The 26401-nt window shown below is 55.0% G+C and overlaps 2 protein-coding genes across 3 annotated transcripts in view; both read right to left on the reverse strand.

The window, feature by feature from the left end:
- The window catches only part of LOC101570622 (aldehyde oxidase 2-like), a 56773-nt gene extending 50197 nt beyond the window's left edge, over positions 1-6576 (reverse strand). Inside the window, exons 1-5 of one of the 2 annotated variants that reach the window (XM_023712382.1) lie at positions 6450-6576; positions 5365-5422; positions 4318-4414; positions 3502-3610; positions 2368-2494 (exon numbers count right to left, since the gene is read on the reverse strand). In XM_023712382.1, coding sequence (XP_023568150.1) covers positions 2368-2494; positions 3502-3610; positions 4318-4414; positions 5365-5422; positions 6450-6503 — 445 coding nt within the window. In that variant the 5' untranslated portion in view covers positions 6504-6576. The remainder of the gene's footprint in view (positions 1-2367; positions 2495-3501; positions 3611-4317; positions 4415-5364; positions 5423-6449) is intronic. The other variant, XM_023712383.1, reaches the window with a different exon arrangement.
- Positions 6577-13603: 7027 nt separating this feature from the next.
- LOC101571960 (aldehyde oxidase 4) overlaps positions 13604-26401 on the reverse strand; it is a 47044-nt gene continuing 34246 nt past the window's right edge. The window contains exons 27-35 of the mRNA XM_004628601.2: positions 20583-20678; positions 19260-19388; positions 18806-18880; positions 18049-18101; positions 17663-17777; positions 17502-17567; positions 16297-16482; positions 15017-15190; positions 13604-13813 (exon numbers count right to left, since the gene is read on the reverse strand). Coding sequence (XP_004628658.2) covers positions 13760-13813; positions 15017-15190; positions 16297-16482; positions 17502-17567; positions 17663-17777; positions 18049-18101; positions 18806-18880; positions 19260-19388; positions 20583-20678 — 948 coding nt within the window. The 3' untranslated portion in view covers positions 13604-13759. The remainder of the gene's footprint in view (positions 13814-15016; positions 15191-16296; positions 16483-17501; positions 17568-17662; positions 17778-18048; positions 18102-18805; positions 18881-19259; positions 19389-20582; positions 20679-26401) is intronic.

Consider the following 26401-nt stretch of genomic DNA (forward strand, 5'->3'; position numbering starts at 1 on the left):
TCTCTCTCTCTCTCTTTCTTTCTTCTTTCTTCTTTTTCTCTCTCTCTCCTTCCTTCCTTCCTTCCTTCCTTCCTTCCTTCCTTCCTTCCTTCCATCTTTCTATTCTCTCTCTGTCATGTATCTGTCACTATCTATCAGTGATCTATCACTTACCCGTGTCTATGTGTCTCTCTTATGATTTCTGGGCCACCTGCCTGCCACACCTCTCTATATCTGCGTCTCTGCACCTGCTATCTACCAGGTGTCTATGTCTCTGCGTCTGTCTGACTATGTGCCCACTACCATCTCTGCATCCACATATCTCCTGGTGCTGTGGATGGAACCCCAGGCCTCGCACGCCTTAGGTGAGTGCTTGACACAGAGCCATCCCACCCCAGTATGCATCCCCTGGTGGCAGGGAGTGCTCAGACGTGTACGGCCGGGTCCTGAGGTGGTGAGGTCTGGCTCTGCCCTGCTTGCCAGGCAAGCACTTACTCTACTGAGCCATCTCCCGCCCGCTCTGCCCTGACTCTATGGGTGCAGTGTCTGGGGTGGCACAGCAACCTGCATGTTGCGAACTATGTCCCCCACTGTGGGGTGACATTGGGGACCTCAGGACCCTAGGACAAAAGAGGGGAGGCATGGAGGAGGCAGTGGGCCAGAGTCCATCTGGAAGGCTGAGGTAGCAGCCAGGCTGGGGACCTGTGGCTGAGGGCCATAGAGTGGGAGGAAGGGGGTGCCTGGACCCGGGAGCTGGGAAGGCAGTGGTGGAGAGGGGGCCAGAAGGATGGGGAAGGTGGGGACTCTGAAGACTTTGTCTGAGAGGGACAAAGAGATAGAAAGAGTCAGAGAGAGACAGAGGGAGAGACAGAGACAGAGACAGAGAGAGACAAAGAGCAAGAGACAGAGACAGAGACAGAAAGAGACAGAGACAGAGACACAGAGACGGAGACAGAGACAGGGAGAGAGACAGAGACAGAGACACAGAGAGACAGAGACAGAGACACAGAGAGAACTGAGAGCAAGAGAGACAGAAACAGAGTCAGACAGAAGATAGAGACAGAGAGACAGACAGCAAGAGAGACAAAGACAGAGAGAGAGAGAGAGAGAGAGAGACAGACAGACAGACAGACAGACAGCAAGATAGACAGGGACAGAGAGAGACAGAGAGACAGAGATAGACAGAGAGACACACACAGAGAAAGACAGAGCCAGAGGGAGAGACAGAGACAGAGAGAGAGAGAGACAAAGAGCAAGAGACAGAGACAGAGACAGAAAGAGACAGAGACAGAGACAGAGACACAGAGACAGAGACAGAGACAGAGAGAGAGACAGAGACAGAGACACAGAGAGAACTGAGAGCAAGAGAGACAGAGACAGAGTCAGACAGAAAGATAGAGACAGAGAGACAGACAGCAAGAGAGACAAAGACAGAGAGAGAGAGAGAGAGACAGACAGACAGACAGGGACAGAGAGAGACAGAGAGACAGAGATAGACAGAGACAGACACACACAGAGAAAGACAGAGCCAGAGAGAGAGACAGAGATGGAGGGAAAGAGAGACAGAGACAGAGACACAGAGAAAAAAGACAGAGACAGAGACAGAGACACAGAGAGAGATTGAGGAAATAGAAAAAGAGAGAGAGACAAAAGACAGAGAGAGGAGACAGAAAAAGAGAGAGACAGAGACAGAAATAGAGACTGAAAGAAATAAAGAGACAGTGATACAGAGAGAGAGAGAGAGAGAGAGAGAGAGAGAGAGAGAGACAGAGAGAGACAGAGAGAGACAGAGAGAGACAGAGAGAGAAGGAACCTGGGCTGGCTGCCTGGAGCCTGTCTGTGGTTGTCACCAAGGTGACCCTGAGCATTGCCACTAGGGTGTGTGGGGCCTGTGACCTGCTACAGAAGCCCCCGGGCAGCGCAGCCTGGGTCTGATGCACATGGCCCTTTGGGGAGCAGCCCTTCTGCAGCTGCAGCACTGGTCAGAGGTGGCTGTGCTTGCTGAGGCCACTGCATCCAGGGCCAGCATCCTAGTGCAGGGAGAGCAGCACATGCCCAAGGCAAGAAGGCCACCAGGGATGCGGCCGGGCGAGCAGGGCCTCCTCGGAGCCCACGGAGCCCCAGCTGCTGCGCCCTGCTCAGGGACTGCATCTCCCCACTGTGGCAGAGTGAGCTTCCCTGGTTCGAAGCCACCTAGTTGAGGCACTTGCAGGCATCCTGGGGATCAGAGGCCCTGAAGAAGGAGTCTGGGTCCCTGGCGGGGAAGGGCCAGGTTCCAGCCCTGGGCTCTGCAGGCCTGGGGTGAGCTGCAGCCGTTCTGGTGAGCACCAGGGACTGTGGCGGCCGGCTGTGCTGAGCGGTGCGTCTGAGGCCCCTCAGCCAACCCACCCGCCAGCGCCTCCAGAAGCTGCTCCTCGGAGGGCTGCGGGTGGTTGCGGAGCAGCGCGTACAGCGACATCACCATCCCGGGCGTGCAGAAGCCACACTGCGTGCCGTGAGTCCTGGCGATCCTCTCCTGCGGCAGAGAGCAAGGTCATGGCAAGGCCGGGGACTCCAGCAAGGTCACTGTCCTGTCCATGGCAGTGCTGCCTGTCGGGGTGGGAAGGCTCTCCGGGGAGCTGTACCTGGAGGACATGCAGGCCTCACACACAGCACCTCACACTGCCCTGTCCAGCCTCCCTCATGGACCGGGACCATCTACGGCCTGCACGCCTTGCGCTGCCTCACAGGCCCGCTTATTTAAAGCTCAGTCCCTGCCCGGCAGGCCTAGCCACGCCTCATTCCAAACTTCCTCCTTGGGAACCTGAATTTCTAGTTGGCTGCCCTGGCTTTTGGGAACAGTAGCACCCGGAGCCCCTGGGTCCGGCCCTGGGGTGCACCCGGAGCACCTGGTTCTGGCTTTGGAGTGTAGGACAGTCCAGGGTTCAGGTTCCTGCCCTGCTGCGGTGCATCCAGCCTCCCTGCCGGGAACGCACTGTTGTCCTTCACCTTGGCCGGAGGATCAGTTTTGAACCTCATGGTAAAGCCAGAGCCTTGAGCTCCTCCTACCTCAAAGGCCCGCGCTGGGCACTCTGGTCCTGGACTCTGCATCCCGGGACGGTGGCGGGAGCTGACAGCTCTCTCACCAGCTTGTGTCGTGCTTGCTGCCCAGCACAGGCCAAATGTGGGGCTGACTGTACCACGCTAAGTAGCCTCCACTTGCCCCTTCTAACTTCACTCTGGGGACTTGCTCCCGCAGGAAGAACCGCTTTATCCTGTTAGCAGCAGAGCCGCTTTGCCCTCTGTCATCCTGTGTATGACACCTTCTGTGTCACAGCTGACAGAAGTCGTCAGTATCTGGGTGACCCTGTTGACCTTGTCGGTATAAAACACAGCAAGGTGACCACCCCACAGGGTCCAGCATCCTTCTGGACCCCTGGGCAGAAGCGCTGCCCTGACCAGTGCCTGGGCATCCAGGCTTCTACGACCCGAGGTGACCTGGAGGCTGAGGCGACAAGGAAGGAGGGGGCGGGTCCTGCTTACCTGTACAGGATGGACCCTGGTCCTGATGCTTCCCACGCCTTCCACAGTGGTGACAGCTGCCCCGTGCAGAGAGCAGAGGGGCACCAGGCAGGCGGTGACTGAGACATGTCTGTGAGAGATGGGGAGAACCCAGGGCAGAGTCTGGGAGATGGGGTGGGTTGGACCAGCAGCTGGGTCACTGCTCTTTCCCAGGATGGGAAGCCCTGAGGGGAGATGGGATGTCCTGACTTCAGAAGATTGCTCTTAGCCCTGTGCAGGCTCTTGGGTGACCCCGTGGTCACTGAGGCTGTGCTTGGACATCTGCTAGAACCCACTGGACACACAGCCAGCCTACTGCTTGCTATTTTTTTTGCGGTACTGGGGATTGAACTCAGGACCTTCCACTCATTCTACTGAGCTATCTCCCCAGCCCTCAGCCAGGCTACTGTCTGTGCCCAAACCCACATACTCAGACCTTGCTCACTCTGTCTCAGGCCCTGTCCCGCATGCTGGCCTGTGCTCTGAAGTTGACCCTGATTTATGCTGGGGGTTAGGAGGGAGCCAAGTTCTAGGACTGGCCTGGGTCCTTGCTGGGCAGGTGCTGTCCTGGCAGGCAGTAGAAGCTCATTCAGGGACAGAAAGCGCGGCCCGGTCCTCATCCCATGGCACCCCAGAGCCTCAGTTTCCTCATCTGTAGAGCACTGGGCACACCGGAGGCCCACAGTCTCCCTGACCTATCGCATGTGGTGCACAGGGCAGGCACCATGGGATTTCTGGGCCTGAGACCAGGCATGAGGCCCTGTGCCCACTCCTGTGTGGGAGCCAGGCTGGCACTACCTGGGCTTCCCAGAGGCCACGTCGAGCCGGGACAGCATCACGGTGCAGGCGCCGCAGCTTCCTCCTCCACAGGCCGACTTCGTGCCTGTGAGACCAACTGGAGGGCCCGTCAAGGAAACGGCTGTGTCTCTCAGGACTTGGGGAGCTGCGGGCCTCCTGAACCCCCGGACAGAAGCACTTCCCTGACCAGGAGGCGGTGTGGGGCCCTAGGGCTCTGCCATCCCTGTCTTTCACTTCAGCCACTCTGTGCATCACCCTGAACAGCGTAGCCACGCCTCTCTGGAGGCCTCTGCGGCCCTGTTCAGACCTGCTTGAGCACCCCTCCCCACGCCTGCGCTCTGGCCATGAGGACCCCAAGCACAGCTTAGCCTCAGCTGCTGCTCCTCTCTCGGACAGCTGTATCCACAGCGTGCAGCACCAGTGTGCCCACCAGACTTGCAAGGGGGCTCCAGGCACCACTGGGTGGGCTTTGCTTGCGGTCGGGCTCAGCTGTGCAGGTCAAGCAGAGCCCGAAGGTCATGAGGAGGCCGTGTGTGGGCGATGGCCTACACAGGGCAGAGGGTCACAGGCCACCCAGCTGGCCACCTTCCCTTTGTTATGAGAAGTGTCAAGGGCATCTTCACCCTTTTAAATATTAAATTTCATAATTTTCAAGTGTTGACAACTAATCAGGAGCCACCTAGGCCTTTAAATAGAACCTGTGCAGAGGCTATTGGGTGTCATTTCTGTCACTTCACTGCCTCTCTGGGAGACCTGTCATGTGCCACTGACAATGTGGCCACTGCACAGGGAGGGGTGGCAGGACACACAAGGGGTTTCTGCTCAGACCCAGCTCTCCTGACACTGGGAAAACATTCGGGAAGGGCTGCCTGGAGCCACTGTCACAGGGCATGTTGCAGGACATGCTGGGCACAGGGACACAGGGCAGCGTTGGGTGAAGGCTCTGTCTCTCTCACACCACTGAGTCACCCCTAAGCTGCTGGGGGAACCTCCTCCCCTTCACCCTGACACCCACAGTCCCGCAGACAGCCAGGCTGGAAAGGCTCCGGTTCCTTCGCAGGAAGGTCAGCAGGGTCACTTCTGGGTCCACATCCCGCTCTATCACCTGTATCAGGGTCAGGACAGGGTGTCAGGCTAGAGTGGGCTGACAAGGGCCGGCTGTGGCCCCAGCCTGACCTGCTCATGCTTGCCGTCCAGGCCCTGGGTGTCTAAGCCGGCTCAGGGTAGGAGCCTTGAGAAGCTCATGTGGCAGGATGGCTCTCTGTGTGGTTGGGAGCGTGCCTGTGTATGCGTGTGTGCATGTGTGTGTGTGTGCATGTGCGTGTGTGCGTGCATGCGTGTGTGTGTGTGTGTGCAGCCAAGGGCCCGTAGGGCGCAATGCTGGAAGAGTTGGGGCATCTGTAAGACACTCTGGGGGAGCGGCTTTGGTGAAAATGTGGGCTTCAGGGTCACGGTAAGACAGGGAGAGTGGCCGATGGATGCCCTGGCAGCCCCTAAGGGGCCTGAGGGGGCCAGGTGTCAGGCCACCCCTTCCCCCCAAGGTGGTGGGGTGAGTGCTCAGCCAGAGCCTGGGAGGAGGCTGGGCAGAAGGCCAAGGTAGGTGGTAGCCCAGAGGCCCTGTGTCCACCCCTTCCTGGGCCTTCGGCGGGGGTGGTGTCACCCAGCCAGAGTGGGTGCTGAGGGCTAGGGGAGATGCCTGGTCCCTTGGGTTGTGTGGCAGAGCAGCAAATGCAGGCTGTGGCAGCCTTTGGGGGTGGTAGTGGCATCAGAAGGGGACACAGGTCCCCCTGGAGCCAGCACCCATGGGAAGGGGACCAGGCTGGCCACAGCTGACCCCGGCCATCCCTGCAGAATGGGGACTTGATAGAAAATTAGTTCAGCAAAGAGAAAGACTTTGAAGGCTGTGTCTGTGCACTCCTAGGTTCAAGGGTCAGACAGGCTCTTGGGCAACCTCCCTGCCTCAGCCTGGCTCTGGAGTGGGGCCACTCAGGCAGGCAGAACCTCCCCACCCCCCGTGAGTGCCCACTGTCACCTGTGGTGTCCACACTGTCCCCTCCAGCTGCAGGGCACTGAGAAGGTGGCCGCTGATGGGACCGGCCAGGGCCCAGGCTCCTGGCTTGCACAGTGCTTACCTTCCTCCCATTCACAAAGAAAACCAGCTCGTCGGAGCCTGGAGGGGCAGGCATGACCTAGGCGGAGCGTGTGCTGGCCAAGAGGCGAGCAAAGGGCTGGAGGAGCTGGGCAGGAGGCAGCCGCGGCGATGCCCGGCTCTGGCTTTTGAGCTGGGGCCCAGCCCAACCTGAGGTCCCACCCTCTTGGCCTGAGCTGCTGCCTGCCTCCTTCCTCCCGGGGTCACCTGGGGGTGGTGGTGAGGGGGCAGGGCAGCTGCTGTCCCTCCCTACAGTGGGAGTGGGGTGGGGCCCAGCCGTCTCAAGAGCAGTGCTGTCAGGAGGACAGCCCCTCACCAGTGTCTGCACATTGTGCCCTGTGTACTCCATCTTGTGGGTCTTCAGGCTGTGGGGACCTGGCCCACAAGTGGTGACAGGTGACTGCCCTGTCATGGCTCGGGGGCCCTGCTTCGCCTCTGGGGACAGTTGACACTCAAGTCCGAGCTTTGTAGTTGCAGTGCCGTGGTCCTCAGCCACATGGGTCTCTGTGTTCTGGAGAAGGCTTGATATGAGGGTGTGTGTATTTCACGCGTGGTAAGGAGGTGTGGAGCCTGGTGTGGTGGCGCATGCCTGTAATCCCCGGACTCAAGAAGCTGAGGCAGGCAGACCAAAGGTCCAGCCCTAGGGAAATGAAGAGACCCTGTTTCAGGATAAAACTGAATTCAGGGCCAGGTTGTCAGTCAGAGAAGGCTCTGGGCTCAGTGCCCACTATGGCAAAACAAAAGCAGAGCCCCAGGAGCCTTGGAGGAGTCTGAGCCGCAATGCACCCTGGGTCAGGCTGTGGGCACAGGGTCTGCGCAGCTCTGCACAGCCAGCCCTGCCTGCCTGCCCGCCAGGGACCTCCGGCTCCTTGGGCACCTTCCCACTCCAGCCTCGCTCTCTCCTCCCTCCAGGCCCTCAGCATCCCAGGCTGCCTCGTCCTGATGGGAGCCAGAGCTTCCCTGAGAGCATACTCGTCCAGGCCACAGCGCCCAGGACCACATGGCCTCTACTTCCCTTGTTGCAGATGGCTAAGTTAGATAGAAATATAATAGGCAGTCAGACAAGGCCAGGACCTCAAGGAGACAGTGCAGAAGACAAGATGACTTTGCATCTTTGGTAGAGACGGACCCCTACTGTGGGCCAGACCTAAAGATGAATGAGTAAACAAATGCAGCCACATACTTTCCTAGGGATGGGCATGAGGGAGTAAGATTCTAAATAGGTATCAATCACCTAGAAGCCAGAGAGAGTCACTGACCCAGTCTCCTACAGGGAAAGCCCGGGTTCTGTATTCATGCCGGCTTGCTACGTGACTCACTTTCCTAATCAGCCCTGAATTTAGTCAATTTTACCGGAGCGATGGAGCTTGTAACCTTATTGGCTGACCACAGTTTTGTCTCACTCATGTGTCAGTTCCCATATTTTCCACTCTAGACCCACTTCACCACATGGGTTTGCTCTATAAACATCACTGGAAAAGACAGATTCCGGGACAACCTGCTCAGGCCCCCCTGCTGTCCCTCTCTTGGACTGGAGCTTTCTTTCCCCCAATAAATATATTCTGCTCTTAACGTCTGCTGTTCCCAAAATTCATTCTTCGGTTTTAGAGAGCACAAACTCGTCTAGGAACCTTTTGGGTTGGGAGCTTCCTCCCCGGTATCACCCTGTGCTCAACCTAGGAGAGCCTGGAGCCCTTTTGCTCCCTGGCCCAGCAGCAGGACACTTGGGTGGCACCCGTGCTGCCACTTGCTCCATCCCCTTGCCCCAGTGCTCCCTGGCATGGGCACTGTGCTGTCCCCAGCTGTGCACATGAGTCTCGTGCACTGGCTGGGCTCAGCTTGTGTCCCAGGCCCGCTGCCACGTGAGCCCCAGCAAGGGCCCGTCTTTCCCTTGACAAGCGAGCAATCCTTCCTCTTCCCCACTGTCAGCCCCTTATGTGACCTCAGAAAGACTCCATAGTTGTGCTTGCTCTTCATTTAGTAACACAGGCGCCGGGGGGAGGCTCCAGTGAGGAGGTGGCTTGCTTTCCTGGGGGTGTTGTTGTGGGATGGGGTGGCAGGGATGGCCTCTCACCACGGGGCACGTATAGGGCTGGGGCACAACACAGGCACTTTTTCTCCAGTGCTTGCAGTTCCCTAGCATTAAGCAAATGGGCTTTTCAGAAGGACCAAGTTGGGGCTGCTCTGGGAAGGCAATAGGCCTGGAGGGTCAGTGGGCATTGGTTAGGGCACCAAGACAGAGGGGAAAAGCTGAGGAGAAGCAGCAGGGGCCCTGGTGCCTCTGAGCTGGGGTTCTGTGAAGATCCACTACTCTCCCCACCCACTGCTCCTCTCCGAGCTGGAGCACTGGGCTGAAAACCCTCAACCCTGGTGTCTCAGGGACAAACTGTCAGCATGCTGGGAAGCAGGCGCTGATGCGGACAGCAGCTTGAGCACACGGGGCCGTGGCCTCATGCTGGACAGTGCACAAGAACTCAGATTAGGAGCCCAGCGCTGGAACCTGACCCCAGCCACCTGCAGAGGTGGCGCTGCACCAACCGGTTTGTGCAGGAAGCCGCAGGTGGAAAGAAGGGTAAACAGATCAACAACAGGAGCCCAGCCAGCAGGTGCCGGGGCGGGCGGGTAAGATGCAGTCCTGCCCTTTCCCACTCAAGACTGAAGCGACATGCAGTGACTTCTGTTCTCTGGGTGTCCTCCTGAATTCTTCCCAGGCCCCCAGCCCCGGGATCCCTCAGAAGCCTCTGTCTCTGTCCCCAGCAAGGCCCTTTCTTCATGTTGCTTCTCTAAGCTGCAGTTCACGTGGCAGCCCAGGTGTGGCCAAGCTGTTACACAACAGCCTAGGTTCACACAATCTTCCTTAGCCACTGTGAACAATGCCAGAGGTGGCTCCGCCCCACAGCAGGGGCACAAACCTGGGAAAAGCATGCACCCTGCTCTGGTTCTGGGACAGCCAGGGGGCATTTGGTGCCCCTGGGTAGTTGTTGCCTTCATCTTGGGCTCTTTGGACTCCCGGGTGGAGTGGGGTTGGCAGGCAGGCTCTTCACGATGGGCCTGGGCAGTTACTCTGAGTGCCCTTGGGCCTCTGGGCCATTCCCGGTTCTTTCAGGCCTGGGAAGCCTGGGCTCTGAGGAAGGGGTCCTCACACCAGCACCCTGGGAGCCAGGGTCTAGGATGCACGGACACATTGGTTGGGGGGTTGTCGTCACTTGGGTGTCCTCAGTGCTGGGCAGCTGCACCCTTCCTGTCCAATCCGGTGGGTGTGCAGAGGCAGGGGTCTCAGCGCCAGCTTTCTGCTCCTACACCTGAGTGTGGGGCCATGGGTCAGGGTCACACAGCCCAGGACTTAAACTGCAGTCACCTTGCAGCATGCAGGAGACAGACAGCTACAGGGACGCATTGTGTCGTGGCCAACCCGGTCACTTAGCCTTCCAGGGGGTTGAGTCTTGGCAGGTTGATCAGGTTAAGGTGAGATTCTGGGGGAGCAGGCAACCCTGAGCCCTTAACTGGCATCGTCTGAGAGAGGGCCTTGAGGGAGGGAAGAGAGCATAGCCATGGGAGCCAAGGTGAGCACTGTGGTCACCACAAACCTGGGCACCTTGAGTCCACAGCCAGGAGGATGCAGGTAAACTCTTCCTGGGGCCCCCTGGCTGTGGTGCCTGGCCCCAGGCTTGCAGCGTGGGCCTCGAGGGAGAGAAGGTGCTGCCCAGCTGCTGCCACACAGCCCTGGAAACCCAGGGACATGGCACATGAAGGAGTGCTGGGGGGACGATGTCTGCCCCAGCTGGATACAGGGCTCATGGTGCTGCTCCCCGAAACACTGCATGGACAGATGGACAGTGCTGGAGGAGAGCAGGTGAGGGTGGTCAAGGTGGAGACCTGGGTGGGCACAGAGGTGGCTCTGCACCCTGCAGTCGCCTGGGAGTCGGGACCCAGCACAGGAGCATGGGGAGGCGGCAGGAGGGAGAGGGAGGAGCGTCTTGTGAACAGAAGGACACAGAGCCCTTGCCAGAGCTGAAGGAGGCCACCCCAGCTCTGTCACCTGACACCATGCCAAGGGCATACCGACAGTGCTCAAGGGCAGAGGCTGGGAGAGCAAGTTTTTGCTCCGGAAACAGTGGTCACAGGGCTGAGGGGACAGAGGGCAGCTAGGCCCCCGGCCGCATGGTGACGTCATCCTCCCTTGTGAGGCGGGCAGTGGGCTGCAGTGGACAGAGGCCTGGGAGGGCACCGCACGGCCCAAGCAGGGTCTGAAGGAAGGCGCCCCGCCGCCCGCCGCCCCGCCGTCCAGCGGTGCAGGACTGGGTCATGTTGGCAGAGCTCGAGGGGTTACAGGGATGAGCCAGAGAGGCCAGTGGGAGACGGGTGGAGGCCAGGGAGCTAGGGGCTGGGCCAGCAACTGCGTGTGGGAGAGGGATTTGGTATCTTTTCTTTTTTCCTAGTCAACGTTACATAATAATACAGAAAGGCGTCGCTAGGAGGTTGTACCGGATGTAGCAAAATAATGAAAGTGAGCGAACAGATTGACATAAACGTTTGGTGGTGCAGTGGACTGCCGGCTGGTGGTCAACTTGGACACTCAGCTGACCTGAACCAGCGTGGCGCTGGTGTGGGAGGGCCACCTGAGGGCTGTTGCCAGCAGCGTGAGAGGCAGAGCCCGAGAGGCTGGTGGGAGGCTGTTTGGAGAAGCTGCTGGAGCTGCTGGAAGCCGCTGCTCCTCTTGGGCCCTTCTGCGGGAGGACCTTGTCATGCCGGCTTCCTGGTGAACTTGGCGGCTCTTATTGCTGGAGGAGCTTGGGACCTGTTGTCACCGAGAATGGCGATCGTTCTGGGGGGCATCGCTTCCTGGCTCGGGAGGGGAAGCTGGGCCCTGCTCAGCCTCCTGGAGAAGCTTGTTGCATGGGCTTTCCTGATGGGAGCTCGGCTCTCCTCACCGCTGGAGGAGCTCGGGGCCACACTGTGGCTGAGCATGGCTGCTCCCTTTGGGGGAGCTCCGGTGCTTACCTTGAGCACTGTTTTCTGGGTCCAGCTCAGATCCCTCAGCCTGCTGGCCCAGATCCTTCACCCCTCTGGCACAGACTTTTTAGCCTTCCACTACTGACATTCGGGCCTTTGCAGTGTAGATCAGCGAAGTGGGCCTGCACAAGACATTGTCGCAGGTCTAGGCCTCCAGGTGGACTTGTGGGAGGCGTTGTGAGCTCTAGGTTTTCAGCTGGACTCACACAGGATATTGCTGTGGAATCCAGGCCCTTGGCTGGGTTCTTTGTTCTTTAGTGTATGGACAGATTTACTACACTCTTTGTGGTTCTTTGAGTGATTCAGTATAAAATAATCTTATCAAATGTGTCCTGTATTGAATTGTTCCCCTTGCAAAAGCCCCAAACCATGTCAGGTGGAGAAGGAAATAATTTAGAGGTTGATGCAACAAATACTGAAGAATTAACAGATGTTGCTACCATCTCAATAGGTGGATAAAAATGGAAGTAAAATTTCCATTTACCATAGCTTCAAAGCACAGACCACTTAAAAACAAATTTAAGGGGTCGGGGGGATGGCTCAGTGGAATAAGAGCTTCCCCAGCAAGCGCGAGGGCCTGAGTTCAATCCCCGGTTCCGCAAAAAAAAAAAAAAAAAAAAAAAAAAAAAAAAAAAAAAAAAAAAAAAAAAAATTAAGCCCCTGCACTTAGCCCTTCTTATGAAACAAAATATAGGTACACAAGCCACTGCATGTCCCCAAGAGCTGGGGAGACAGCTGGCCTCAGCTCGAGGCCTCTCGTGGGCTGGCCAGGCTCAAGGCTGCACCCTACGCGACCCTACTCCTGTGGCAAGGTCTTCAGGTCAGGCAGCACAGGCACTCGTCCAACGAGCAGCGCAGGAGACTGACCAGCCCCCGATTCATCGTGCCTGTGCCTGGCTTCCCGATGGATTGCTACCAGGCACTTGTGGTGCTGAGCATGCAGCCCAGGGTCTCTGCTCCCCACCCCACAGCCTGGCCCTGCGACCCTCTGATGTGTGTGGTTTTATAGTTTCTTCCCCACCTCAGTCCCTCAGTTAATTGTAGACTGCTGGGCTTCGGAGATGTGTCTTGTGAGAGGGTGACTTCTGCATTACCAGAGGCTCCCATCTTCGCCCATGAACTACAGGGTTCTGCGAGCCATTCCTCTTTGTGTTCTGTGGACTCCCGGCAAACCTCTCGGTGAGCCCATGTGCGGTGCTCTCTGCCACCGTGGGTGTATGTGGGTGAGGGTGCAGGATGCTGGCGATCACACACACACACACACACACACACACACACACACACACACACTCTCTCTCACATAGGAAACCCTGACTGTGCATCTCCCGCCCACCTTCCCTCCTGCTGTGGCCTCACAGAGAGGCAGTTCTGCGCGCTGTCCTCCCACCACAGTCCACACTCGCAAGGCAATGCCTGCAGATGCCCTGGCCCCGAAGAGTGCCTTCCATTGCCCCCAGGGGCTGCTGTCCCCTTGCCTTGAGAGCAGCAGGCAAGAACAGCGCAGGAGCCTCAAAAACTCTGTGCCACTTTGATGGCCAAGGGAAGAAACCTTGGTTTCTCTTTCAGCCCTGAGGCCATGCCAGGGACCCAAGAGCCATTTGAGGTCTCTGTCTTGTCCTGTGATGCTGGGGTTGGGCCTAGTGGATGACAGGACCTGTGGGGGCCCACTGTGACACAAAGGCCAGGACTGGTGCTTGGGAAAGAAACAGGTTCACTTTAGCTCACGGTGTCGGACTCTGGGCCAGGTGACCCCACGAGGCAAGGCCTCTACTTGTTGCAGTACTGGGCAGCATTGAACAGTAGGTGTGAGGCTGGGGTTACAGGGACCGGGGGCAGTAGGCACCTCCAGCTTTGGAGAGAACCCCACAGTCCTATGGGAGCATCGATCCCTTTTTAGGGTCTGGGCCCAATCACCCCAAGACCTGGGGCTCAGTGTCCCTCAGGCACCCCTGCCTGGTGCCTCCCTGTGGGCACTGCCACCGAGCCAGCCTGCAGGGGGCGTGGGTGGTACGGTTGGCTCCTGCCAGCACCAGAACCCAGGGCTTCTGCCCCACTGAGAGAGCCCTCCAAGCGCGGCACACTTACACCTCGGACTCATGGACACATCTGTGGACTGGGGTTTTATTCCAGCTTACCACAGCTTGTGGGGAATATGCAGCGACTTAAACCACAGGGAATCATTGACAACTGCTAACATTATCTTTGCCAGTCATCCGCCTGTCTGTTCTGGCTTGAGACTTTGAGGTCAACTTTGTATCCTTATTTCCAGAAAACACAGAATTAAGACACACAGATGGACCAAGGCGTAAATGTCGAAGGGTCATCTCTGGGAATCTGGAAGAGACCAAGTGTAGGAAGATAGTTGTTAATAACAAGCTACGGTATGACAAATGTTACAGCTCAGAGACAAATGACAGTTTTAGGAAAAAACAAGTTGATGACGGCCACCTCACTCATCAGAACTGTGTGGCTTGCATTTGTCCCCCTTTAGTTACAGATCTCTTTCCCTCAAGTGGATGTTTGCTTGTTTGGGCTTTGGAGCCAGGGGCTGAGCACAGGCACCATGAATACTGAACGAGCTTGCCCCTGAGTGCTCTGTGCCATCCGTCCCAAAGGGCCTGGGTGTCGTGTGTTCCAGGGGCAGAGTGTGCTCCACAGCTGCACCATTGCTGTGCAGGCTGGAGAGCAGCTCTGGGAGGGCATCTGCTGAGGATGGCTCGAGCTGCGCCTGGAACTGCAGCAAATGCACCTGGGTCCCCAGTCGTGTGATTGCTGTGTCTAAGCGTGCGGCCGGGGCTTGCTGTTTCCATCTAAGTTACCACTTTAATGTGCTCAACAAGAACTTCTAGGTTAGTGGGGTTGACCAGGTTAGATTTCTGGTAAGCACTGTTGGTGACTGAGGCCAAAACATCAGGTGGAGTCTGCAGAGTGGTGCATGCCTACAATCCCAGCACTCCGGAGGCTGAGGCAGAAGGGTCTCTGCAAGCTCAAGGTCAGACTGGCCTCATAGTGTGTTCAAGGCCAGTCTGGGCTACATAGCGAGACCCTGTCTCAAAAAACCAAAACCACAACAAAGACAGAAACCCCACATGCGCCGTCAGCTGCATTTTCTTTTTCTTTCTTTTTTTTTTTTTAATTTTATTTATTTATTTATGTGTGTGTGTGTGTGTGTGTGTGTGTGTGTGGCCAGCTCAGCCTACCAGGGGACGGGGCTGGCTGGCATGTGGTGCTGGGGGATTGAACAGCGGTCCCTGTGCTTTTGCTAAGCTTGTTCTAAGTAGGTACTTTAGACCACTGAGCCATCTCACCAGCCCCTGCATTTTCCTAAAATGCCGGAAGCAGCAGCCTTCTCCGCTCCATGCAGCAGCCCAGCCCAGTATGCGTCCTCTGGGGTCTGAAACCAGGAAGGCTTTGTGGCTGGGGTGAGGGAGGCTCCCTGCTTCTTGGGCCTTGGAGCGCAGAGGCCGAGGGCGCAGGCCGAGTGCTGGTGGGACAGCCCGACCTGCCTGGCAGCCGCCACCCTCCCCCAGCCCGTACCATGTCGGTGAACTGGTCCACACATGCCATCCGGATCCACTCGGGGGTGGCTGGGCTGCGTGGGGACAGGGCAGCCGTCTCGTGCGGCCTCCTCTCCTGGCGAGCGGCGGCCACTGCATCCCAGATGGCCAGCAGCACTGAGGAGCCGAGGAACATCCCAGCCTCACCCAGGCCCTGAGGAGACACGTGGCCAGTGGTGTGCAGGCTGAGCTGGTGGGCATAGGCTCACAGCCACACTCAGGACAGCCATGGACACACTGTCACACAGGATACACGCATGCACGCACTGGCCTCTTCCCGCTCTCTCTCCCCAGAAGAGAGCCCTCCTGCCCCTGTGCTTTGGGCCCTGAGCTGTGCTGGCTGCGAGGCCTCAGGGCAGTTGCCATCTCCAAGCGGCTGGGGCCCTGCCGGGGTGGAGAGGAGGTGCTCAGGCATCTCGTGGTGGCCTTGGGCCTCGCAGATGGAGGGGCCAGCCCCTCCTCAGCCCTGCCTACTGGACTTGGGTTTGCTTCCTTCCTCCATGGGGAGTAAGGAGTCCACCTGGGCCTGTTTTCCTTTTCCTTGTCTCCTTTGGGATCTGCAGCCAGGGAGCCAGCACCCAGGGTGCCCCAAGAACTCATCTGCCAGAGTCCTGACTGCAGCACCTCCAGAGTGACTGTGCAGAGGAGGTCCTCACAGGGGTGACTGAGTAAAGAGAGGTCACTGGGGCAGCCCTGGTCCACACAGCCAGCGTCCTTCTAGAGGCCAGGATGGGTGTGGGGGGAGAATGCGGGTGAAGCTGGCGGCCACCCATGTGCCCAGGAGCAAGGACCAGAAGAATGCAGTGCGGCAGGCTCCATCTGGGACATCCGGATTCCAGGGCTGGAGGAACAGGTCTGTGCTGAGTGAGCCACGCTGCCGAGCCTTTCCTTAGGAGGATGGCTGTGGCTCAGACTCCCAGCAGAACCCAAGCCTCCTTGTCTGGATGGTGGTGTAAGCGGGCCCACTGTCAGGAGGGACGTGGCTGGAGGTGGCTCTGGCTGTGGCCCGGAAGGATTTTCTCCCTCCTGGCCCTCCTCCTACCCAGCTTCCTGGGGCCCTGAGGCGAGCAGCTCCCCTCCACCAGGCCCCTTGCTGGCAGCCTCCCCGGAGGCAGCTGACCCTGCAAGGACTGGAACTCCTAACTGTGAGTTGATAACCCTCTCCAGATAGAGCCTCTAGATTTGTGGAGATTCTGTCCCAGTACTGAGAGAAGTGACTAAGACGCAGCCCCAGGCAGCCCGCATGGACACCGAGCTCACCTTGGAGGAGTAAATGGCTATGGGGTTTTGAGAGTGCAGCAGGGTGATGCGGAAAGTCTCTGGTATCTCCGTGACTGTGGGGATTTTGTAGTCATTCGTGCCGCGGGAACGCAGCACACCTTCTGGGGAGTACTTCAGCTCTTCTGTGGTGTACAGCCCCATTCCCTGGACAAAGGCCCCCTCGATCTGCAGCAGACATTTCACCCCAATAGGCACGTGCTGCCAGGCTGCTTCTACACCATGGTGCTGCACTCTAGGCAGAGGTCCCCTTTGCGGAGAGCACTGCCCAGAGTTCGTAAGTGTGGGAAGGGAGTCCCAGCTTGTCTTATTGCATCTTCAAGTTTTGAAATAAGGTAAGCAAACTTAATTGCTAAATTAGAAAATGACAAGGCTTGTCCCTACAGGAAGGAATCACAGACCAAGGACTATCTGCTGCTATTATTTCTTTGTTCTTCTGATGGGGTTTTCCTGGTCCTAAGGTTTCCTGCCTTACCCTTCTGCATCACTGGGGGGGGTGGGGTGGGGTGGGATCTGCTGGGAGGAAAGGAGGTGGAGGGGGAGGTGGCATGGGCTGCTGCTGCTCGCTGCTTCATGGACCTGGGCTGGACTCCAGGGCCCATCCACAGGGCTGTGATGGTGCCGTTCTGGGCCTGGGGCACTACAGGGGCCCACGGCTTGGGGAGACCAAGGCCTACAGCTTGCAACAGTGGACACAGTCCTCTGATTGAGGACTAGGGGCTCAGAAGAGGCAACCTGATCCCTCAGCGGTACAGGAGGGAGGTGGCTGGCAGGCAGAAGCCGCTCTTTGCTTGAGTTTGGTGCCAGGATAGCCTCTTGAGCTCCAGATCTCTACTTGGGGACCATGGACCCCATTTCAGCCTGGGACCCCACTTCAGCCCAGGGGACCCCTTCTCAGGACCCCATCTCAGCCCAGAACCCCATCTCTGCTTTCCTGGCCAGCTAGGAGGTGGACTAGGTCCTGTGCTGAGAAAGAAGCCCAGAAAAAGGCCAGGCCATCTCAGAAGTGGGGTGGGTTGAACTCTACATTAGAAGACAGCTGCATGGAGGTAGTCTCTGCACTTACGCAGGGTGTGCGCATTGACTGCGTGTGTGGAGGCACGTGTAACACAGTGATGCGAATACTTGGGTGCCCACCTCCCAGGCGCTGACCAGGGTCCTGGAGAGGGGAGGTTGGAATCACCCACCTGCCCAATGTCCACGGCGGGGTTGATGCTGAAGGCCGCATCCATGAAGATATCTGCCCTCAGAAGCTGTGCGAGAGGAGGAGGAGGACGGAGTCACTGGCAGAGGCTAGTTATCGGAAGCCGTGGGGCTGTGACAGGGTCATACTGGATGCATACCACACCTTGTGGGCCCCCGAGAGGCAGTCGATGTCCACCTCGGCACAGGCTGCTCCATACACGTAGTAGGGGAACGCGTGCCCCTGCTCCTTGTCCCAGTCCATGTTGGTCTGGTAGCCTCTGCAGAGACTCAGGGTGAAGGTGGTGTCCCCTGCCCCTCCTGTCACCGGGGGTAGCCTGGCCAGTGGGTGGATCCACATGGTAGGGCTGGGGACAGTGTCTTCTTGCAGGCTGCACCACCAAGGAGACCCCGCACTTTGCCCTTGGGCCTACTTCCCGGGTGTGTGCTGGCAACAAGTCCTTCCCGCTTGAGTGGCTGCTGCTCCAGAGCCCAGGCTGCCCAGCCCCGCCTTTCCTGGCCATGTGCTCAGCCTGGGCCGAGCAGCTTTACCTGAAATACCCGGTGGCTGAGAGGCTGATGGATTCCTCAAAGGCCTTTTTGATCTGAAAGAGATGACTCATTACCAGGAGGCAGTAGTTCTGGGAAGGCAGGAAAACTGCTCCAGGACTGCTGGTTTCTGGGGCGGTAGCTTGGCACCCACACCGGCCTTCTGTGAGCTGGATGCCTGGAGGATGCTGGGCCTGGAGGGCACGCAATGGCCACTGGCCACGAGCGACTCCTGCTTTGCACATCTCTTGCCTCATAAGAGGGGAGAGGCGTATTTACACATGTGTGTACTTGGTGTACATGGGATGGACACAGGTGGGTCCTGGGACAAATGCTGTTGGTACACACTGCTAACCCATGCTAGTAAAAGGGGAAATCAAGGAAAGGCCCTACACAGGAGGCTGCACAGGTGTTTCTACACATTGTGTTGCAGTTTGATTGCCACCTCACTGCAGGATTGCCTGAGTTTGCCTGTGGGGGCAGACACGGAGGTGAAGTGGTAATTGTAATGATGCTGAAGGCAACTGCAATATAGACTATGAAAAACAGCGTGGCCCTTCGGTGTACCCCTGGCACAGATGAGAAACCAAGGCTGGCCCATCTGATAGCCCCAGGAGCGGTGCGTGGCTCTGAGCCAGGTCTCCTGAACAGACGCCTCCTCTGTGTTGTAGAACAGAGAGCAAAAACGCTGCTCCACCACCAGGGTGCTGGCCTGTCCCTCACAGCCTCTGCCCGGCTGGGACAACAGAGGGACACTCACCCACTCTTCCCACTTCCCATTAGGGTTTCTCCTGATGACAGGCTGAAGACGGGCGATCAGGATTTGGCAGGCATTCTAGAAATAAATGTTTGAAAAGACATCAGAGATAAAAGACAGGGAGAGTAAGAGAACATTTTTCCTGTACTGGGGATTGAACCTGGGGCTCTGCCCCGGAGCTGTGTTCTCAACCCTGTTCATTGCTCATCTTGAGGGAAGGCCTCCCTGAGTTACTCAGGCTGCCCTAAACTTGCCATCCTCCTGCCTCTTCCTGAGACAAGAGAGTGCCACGGGCAGCTTTCACATGTCACAGAGTGGGACCAGGAGCCCCAGCCACATGGCATGGCACCCAGCAGGCAGGCGAGAGCTGACTGGGACCTGCCATGGCTCAGAGGCTGCAGCCGGCCTCCCCGGGTCTCCCTTCCTTCTGGGTGGCTGACAGTTGAGGGCAAGTGACCTGCACGGCCTTCCCACTGATGTCTGCGCTCATGGAGCCCGCAGTGAAGATGGCGTTGGGCACTGTCACGGTGCTGGTTTCTGAGAGGTGGATGTAGGACGTGGGGATGCCCAGCTCCCGGCTGGCCACCTGCCAGGGAAAATGGGTGACTTCGTGAGCCTCAAGCCTCCGTTCCAAGTGAACCCATTTCCGTTCTCAAAGGCACAGACTGTGAAGCTCACTGTCCTGCCACCTGCCACCTGACAAAGGTGGAAGCTGGGTCCAGAGGGCTACGCGAAGATAACACTTGGCTTCCAGGGGCGTGTCGCCCCAGCAGTGCTGGGTCCTCAGGGGATCTGTGCTGTGCTTTGTGCTTTGTCTTTAGTTTGTGGTTTGTGGATGGTGTCACGGGGCACGTTTCCTTCACTGAGTTTGGTTGTAAGGAGTGACAGTATATTTAAAAAGGCCCTGTGGATTTTATTTTTTTTAAAAAAATATTTATTTATTTATTTTGTGTGTGTGTGGCCAGCTCAGCCCACCAGGGGGCGGGGCTGGCTGGCATGTGGTGCTGGGGGATTGAACCGGGGTCCCTGTGCTTTGTTTAGCTTAGCTTGTTCTAAGTAGGTGCTTTAGACCACTGAGCCATCTCACCAGCCCGGCCCTGTGGATTTTAAATATTTCCTAATCCCAAGAACTCTATTATTAAATAATATTCCTTCCATAAAGAATCTTCTATTCTCACTGAGAGGCTTTGTTTCACATACCTGATTTTGTGTGTGTGTGTGTGCGTGTGTGCATGTGTGTGTGTGTTTTTGAGACAAGGTCTTGCTGTGTAACACAGGCTGGCCTTGAATTCGCAGCACTCCTGCCTCAGCCTGCTGAGTGCTGGGATTACAGGTGTGTACCACTATGCCTGGCTCACATATACATTTTTTATTCAAATGGCATACTAAAAAAATTCTTACTTCATATTTAAAGAAGGGAATTTTTCCTGTTGCAATAATCCCTTGTTTTTTCAACAGTATGAGATACACACTTCTTTGAATCAGTGTACATGCTGGCCAGCTCTGTGAAGTGTGTTTCTCAGTAGACTTTGAATTTGAGTGTAATTTTTTTCTCTGGTTAAACACATCACATCTCTCTGTGGATCTGGATGGACACATTATTGCTCTGAGCAGTTGTCATAATATTGAATAGTATTTTATCTTTGAAAACTAGAACCACGGCTTTCAGAAGACCTATGTGCTGGGCTCCTTGGTATGCTGGAGCAGTGGTTTATCTCCTCAGCCCGACACCCGCTTCCCCCAGCCCTCCCCAGCGTCTCTTAGTCCCGTCTCCTCCCACCTGGAGCATTTTGGTGTGAAGGCCTTGTCCCAGTTCACAGCCGCCATGAGTCAGCAAGACTGAGCCGTCCAGGTAGATGTGGACCAGAGCTGCTGCCTGCGAGGGAACAACCGTAACAGTCTGGGAAGCACTACGGCTGAATGCTGCTGTGAGGTCAGCTTAATGTACTGGACAAACAATTTTTCATGGAGCCAACCTCTCTTTCTTCTGTTCTGAACAAGAAAGCCATTATTGGAGGCTGCAGACAGGAAGCCCCAAGCCTGACAGCCCTGGAGGCAGATCTGTGTCTGCCTTCCGGCCAGGCCCTCGCGTGGGGCCTTGGAACTGACTGTCCAGAGCTCCCACCTGTGCACACTTGTTCTTTCCTCCCTGGGCGTGGAGCTTAACTTAAAGCCTATGGGACCCACACGAGTCCATCTCCAGGCACACTTCAGGTTGTTTAGAGGAACAGGGAGAATGCGAGGTCCAGACACTCTTTCAGGTCACGGTGTGGAGAGAGGGGAGGGGCCCATCCTGGAAAGTCCAGCTCAGTGTTTGATGGAGGAGGAGCCCAGGTACTCCAGTTTCAAGCTCCCAGCTGAGTTTGACCACTGGCTGCTTTGGGACCCACTGACTTGGTCCAGATTCTTCAGGAGTGCACTAGGGCCAAGGAGCCTAGTGAGGAGGGACTTGGCCAGATCCAGCTGCCCAGTGGGTGGCAAGGCAGGGCTGGGACTCACAACCCCAGCATTCTCCAGGACCAGGCCACACTACCTCTTTAGATCCACCTCTGTGTCCTTCTTTGGGGGAGTTGTTCCCATTGATGATAGGGCCACTGAATGTGCACAGGGCCCTGGTGCCCAGACACAGCAGGTAGGATGCGGGGCACACACTTCTGTGAGTTTACTGGGATTTTCCCTTACGTCATGCCCAGGACATGCACATAGCCACCCCTGTGCCCCAGCTTGGCCGATGGTTAGCCATGCCCAGAAACATGGCTGGGAAGCACTGACTAAAGACAGTACCGCACTGGAAGGTCTCCCCACTGTAAGAGACCCCCCAGCCCTCAGCGTGCGCACCCCCCCCTACACTGCGAGAAAACAAGGCGACAGAAGATCTCAAGACCTCCGAGCTCCCCAAAGCTGACCCATGGGACATCACTGGGGGGAATCAAGACCTACAGAACTAAATTGCACAAGATGACTGAAAGGAAAGGAGGCAAAAAGGAAAGGGGTCATAAGGTGCTCAGAAGCTCAGAGATGAGATGAGCTAACTAAACAGATAAGGAGCTCAAACTAATCAGTGGTCTTAGAAGACGCTGATTAGAAGCTAGCTGAGCTAAACAAAGCGATGACAAGCATGAATGGTCACTAGCAAAGGAGCAGAACCCACAGCAAGTGCCAAACAGAAACCCAGGTGGGAAAGCTTCTATTGAAAACATAGAAAAGAAGGGACCAAAGTGAAGACTGCAGAAGGAGAAGATGGGCTGATGCAGGTGACTGTATCCTCAGAGGTACCTGGGCAGTGACAAGGGAAGGTGGAAAGTGGGTCCAACAGCTGCTAGGAGGTGCAAGGATGATTCATCTCAATCTAAGATGAAGTGGAACTGGTGAAAAAGCAGAAGACGGCACATATGACATAAAAACCTACTCAGAGAAATAATGGCAGAAAACCTTCCACGTCTGGGGAAACATACAGAAAATCAAGGCACGTGGAACCCAAAATACCCATAATCAGTACACAACTTCTCCATGATGCTCATGTCATGGTCAGAATCCCGAAGCCTAGCACAAGGACAGAATCTTAGAAGCTGTTGGAGATAAGCAGTAACTCACAAAAATGAACCTGTTAGGGTTACGGCTGACTTCTTGACACAAAGCTTAACAGCTGGGAGAGCCTGGAGCAAAGTGTTTCAAGCTCTGAACAGAAATCAGCTTCCAAATCATACTAATATACCCTGAAAACTGTCTTTGAAAATTGAGGGAAAAATAAGTTGTTTTCATGAAAGGAGCACCTTAAGAAATTCATGCCTACCAAAAAAACAAAAACAGAACAAAACACCTCAAGGATAACAGACAACAAAGCCAACAGTGCCAACAACCTAATGGAATGAACATGCTAGATGGGGGAGCAGTCAGATGGAAGTGGGGGGTCGGGGGCAGCAACAGGAAGGCAATGCAGTGGCAGGAATAAGTCAGAGCCTTTCGGTAACAACTCTCAACATGAATGATAGCAACTCCTTAATCTAGAGCACAGATTGGCTGTTGGATCAAGAAACAAAACCCAACAGTATGATCATAAATATGAAGCACATTTAATTCAAAAGGAAATTAATAAGCTACAAATTAAAGGACGGAAAATAACCCGTATGATGGAAGCCCCCAAACAAGCAGTGGTTGTTATCCTGTTTTCAGACAAAGTGGACTTCAAGCCAAAGCTGAGCAGAGAAGCATGGAAAATCACTACAAGTCGGCTAAGGGAATGACTGAATAGGAAGAGGTAATTAGAAATGCATGCACACGAGACCCTGTCACAGCTGCCTTCATTAGATAAACATCGCTGAACATGAAACATCATAAGCATCGAAACAGTCATCACAGGGGATTGCAATACCACAGGATCACGAATAGATTAACTAGACAAAAGCCCCAACAAGTACCAGAGTTGGACCACACCATAGAACAGGGCTAAGATTTTAAAAAATGTATTTGGTTGTTACAAGGTCTTACTACGCAGCTTGGACTCTTAGTGATTCTCCTGTTTTCAGCCTCCCCAGTGCTGGGATTACTCTGTGGCCTGCTCAGCCCACCCTGGGGGCGGGGCTGGTGCAGTATGTGGTGCTGGGGATTGAACCACAGTCCCTGAGCTTGCCTAAGCTGGTGCTTTAGTCTGCTGAGCTATTTTGCTGGCAGAACAGCTAGAGATCTACAGAGTGCTCCATCTACTGACAACAGGATATACATCGTGCTTAGCAGTACATAAAACATTCTCCAAAATAGATCATGTATTAGCTTATAAAGCATGCTTAAGTAAATATGCCAGAACCAAAAACATTCCATACACATTATCAGACCAGGGTGCAATATACCTGGAGCTCAATGGCAGAAGAAACCACAGCAATTATGCAAACACACAGAGATTAAACAGGACCATTTTGAAAAATCAGTGGGTCACAGGAAAGAAGCCAAGGAAGAAATGGGACAGTTCCTATAGTCAAATGATAATTTCAGTGCAGTAGACCAGAAGGTACTGAACACAATTAGGGCACCCAGTCCTACCAGGCAACTTTATAGCTGTGAATGGCCACATCAGAAGAAGAGTGAACTCCAATACACGGCACAGCAGTATGTCTGAGCACGCCAGAAAGACAGGAAGTCAAGGTTCAGAGCTAGTAGAGGGAAGGAAATCAAATGGCCAGAGCAGAAATTAACAAAAGTCCAGACTAAAAAATTAATGAATTAAAGTTCTGTGAAATAATATATAAAATAGACAAATCTTAGCCAATCTTAGCAAAAAAACAAAACAAAACAAAACAAAACCCAAAAAACAAGGAAAGAAAAGACCCAAATCAATGCAGTTAGAAATGAAAAGGTGAAATCACTGTCAAGGTTGAGAACTAGTAATAATCCAGTGACAGCAACTGGAGCAGTAACAAGAACCTCTCAACTAGGAAAAGACAGGCCTGCAGCCCCGCCCACCCGCTGGGAAGCCTGCCACGCGGGGAAGCACGTGGATTCATTGATGTACATTGGGTTTATGGAGCCATATTTTTGTGACCTGCTCTTCAGGCTGTTTCTAAGAAGAAAAAGGAGCTCTTGAATCTAAGAAGATGCCTCGAACGAAACAGATTCATCCCAGAAAGCTAAGAGAAAAGGTAGGCGAGGGGAGCTGCAGGCGCGCAGGCTGAGACTGCGGACCAATGATGGAGAATCCCAGACAGTGAATAATAGCTCAAGTCTGCAGTAAAAAATGGCCTCCAGTGAAACTACATTGCAAAAAATGGGAAAGAAACAAAACAGAAAAAGAAAAAAAATTAAGGAAGCAGAGCTTGAAGAGTTTGTGGTAGAAAAAGTACTGGACTGATGCATAGTGAATGGGAAGGTGGAGTATTTTCTGAAGTGGAAGGGACTTACAGGTGCTGACAAGACACGGGAGCCTGAAGAAAATATAGATTGTCCAGAGTTAATTGAAGCATTTCATAATTCACGAAAAGCCAGTAAAGAAAAGGATGGTACAGAAAAGAAAATCTTTATATGCCAGTGAATCTGATGACAGCAAGTCAAAGAAAAAAAGAGGTGCTGCTGACAAACCTAGAGGTTTTGCTAGAGGTCTTGATCCTGAACGAATGATTGGTGCCACAGATAGTAGTGGAGAATTGATGTTTCTGATGAAATGGAAAGATTCAGATGAGGCTGACTTGGTGCTCGCAAAAGAGGCAAATATGAAGTGTCCTCAAATCGTAATTGCCTTTTATGAAGAGAGACTAACTTCACATTCTTGTCCAGAAGATGAAGCTCAAGAACTTACATCATTTATTTGATTTACTAGTGTGGAAAAAAAATTCTAACAAACATCAGGTTTACTATATCAGTTTTGAAAGTAGTATTTGGGGGAGTTGTTGGGTTTTGTTTGTTTTGCATCTATAGAACTGGTTACTTTGAACAAATAAATAAAGCTTTTGTAGTTGCTTCCCTTTATAAAAAAAAAAAAGAAAGAAAGAAAAGAAAAGAAAAGAAAAGACCAGGACCCGATGAATTCCCAATGGAAGCCTGCAAAATCTTCAGGGTGATCTAATGCTGATACTTCTCAGTTCTTCGGTGGAACTGAAATGGAAAGCACACCCCAGACTCATTCCTGGCAGCTAGCAGGGACGAACAGAGACGTGACGAACTTCCCCAGAGACTCCTGCACTGATGAATGGATTCAGTAGTGTGGCAGGACACAAAATCAACACAGAGATCAACAGTGTTCATGTATTCCAATTAGTAACTCACCCAGAAAATTAGGAAATAAGTACTATTCATAATAGCTTCAAAAACCTTAAATACTTAGGGATTAACCTAATCAGGAAGTAACAGACCTCTACAACAAAACCCATAGAACTCCTAAAACAAGAAGCCGAAGAGGATGTGGGGCAGTGGAAATGTGCTCCTGCTCCTGAACAGACAGAGCCAGTCTTGTCAGCTTGGCCGTGCTTCCAAACTGATGCACGTACTTCATGCAATCCCGATGAAGACACCAAGAGCCTTTCTCACAGGAGTGGAGAAAGCAGACCAGGCCTTGCTGGAGCCAGCAGCAGTCCAGAACAGCTAGAGCAGCCCTGAGCAGCAGAGGGAAGCGCGAGGCAAACGCCATCCCAGCTGTCACTTACATTCAAAGCGACAGTGACAAAGACAGCTCGATACTGGCACAGAAGCGGACATGAGGGTCAGTGCGACAGGACAGGGGACACAGAAACAACCCCAGCTACGTCCAGCCCTGGGATGGAAGGGACCAAAAACCTGCGCTGGAGGAAAGGCTGCCCTTTCGTAAGCTGTGCTGGGAGAACTGGCTGTCCATGTGCGAGGGAAGGGGCACGGAGGTGGAGTGGGCCTGGAGGAGGGCCTGCAGCCGCCGCCAGCCGCGAGCCCCCTCCCGCGGGCCGGCGCCCTGCACGGCGAGATCGGCGCCCGCTCCCAGGCCGGGCGCTCTGCGGAGAGGCGCTGCCGGCTGCGGCATTGCCTTGCCTTTGCAAATGTGTGCTTCCCACGTGCGCGGCATTGCCTTGCCTTTGCAAATGTGTGCTTCCCACGTGCGCGGCATTGCCTTGCCTTTGCAAATGTGTGCTTCCCACGTGCGCG

The sequence above is a fragment of the Octodon degus genome, unplaced genomic scaffold (assembly GCF_000260255.1).
Source record: "Octodon degus isolate 3935 unplaced genomic scaffold, OctDeg1.0 scaffold00025, whole genome shotgun sequence".
NCBI classification, from domain to species: Eukaryota; Metazoa; Chordata; class Mammalia; order Rodentia; family Octodontidae; genus Octodon; species Octodon degus.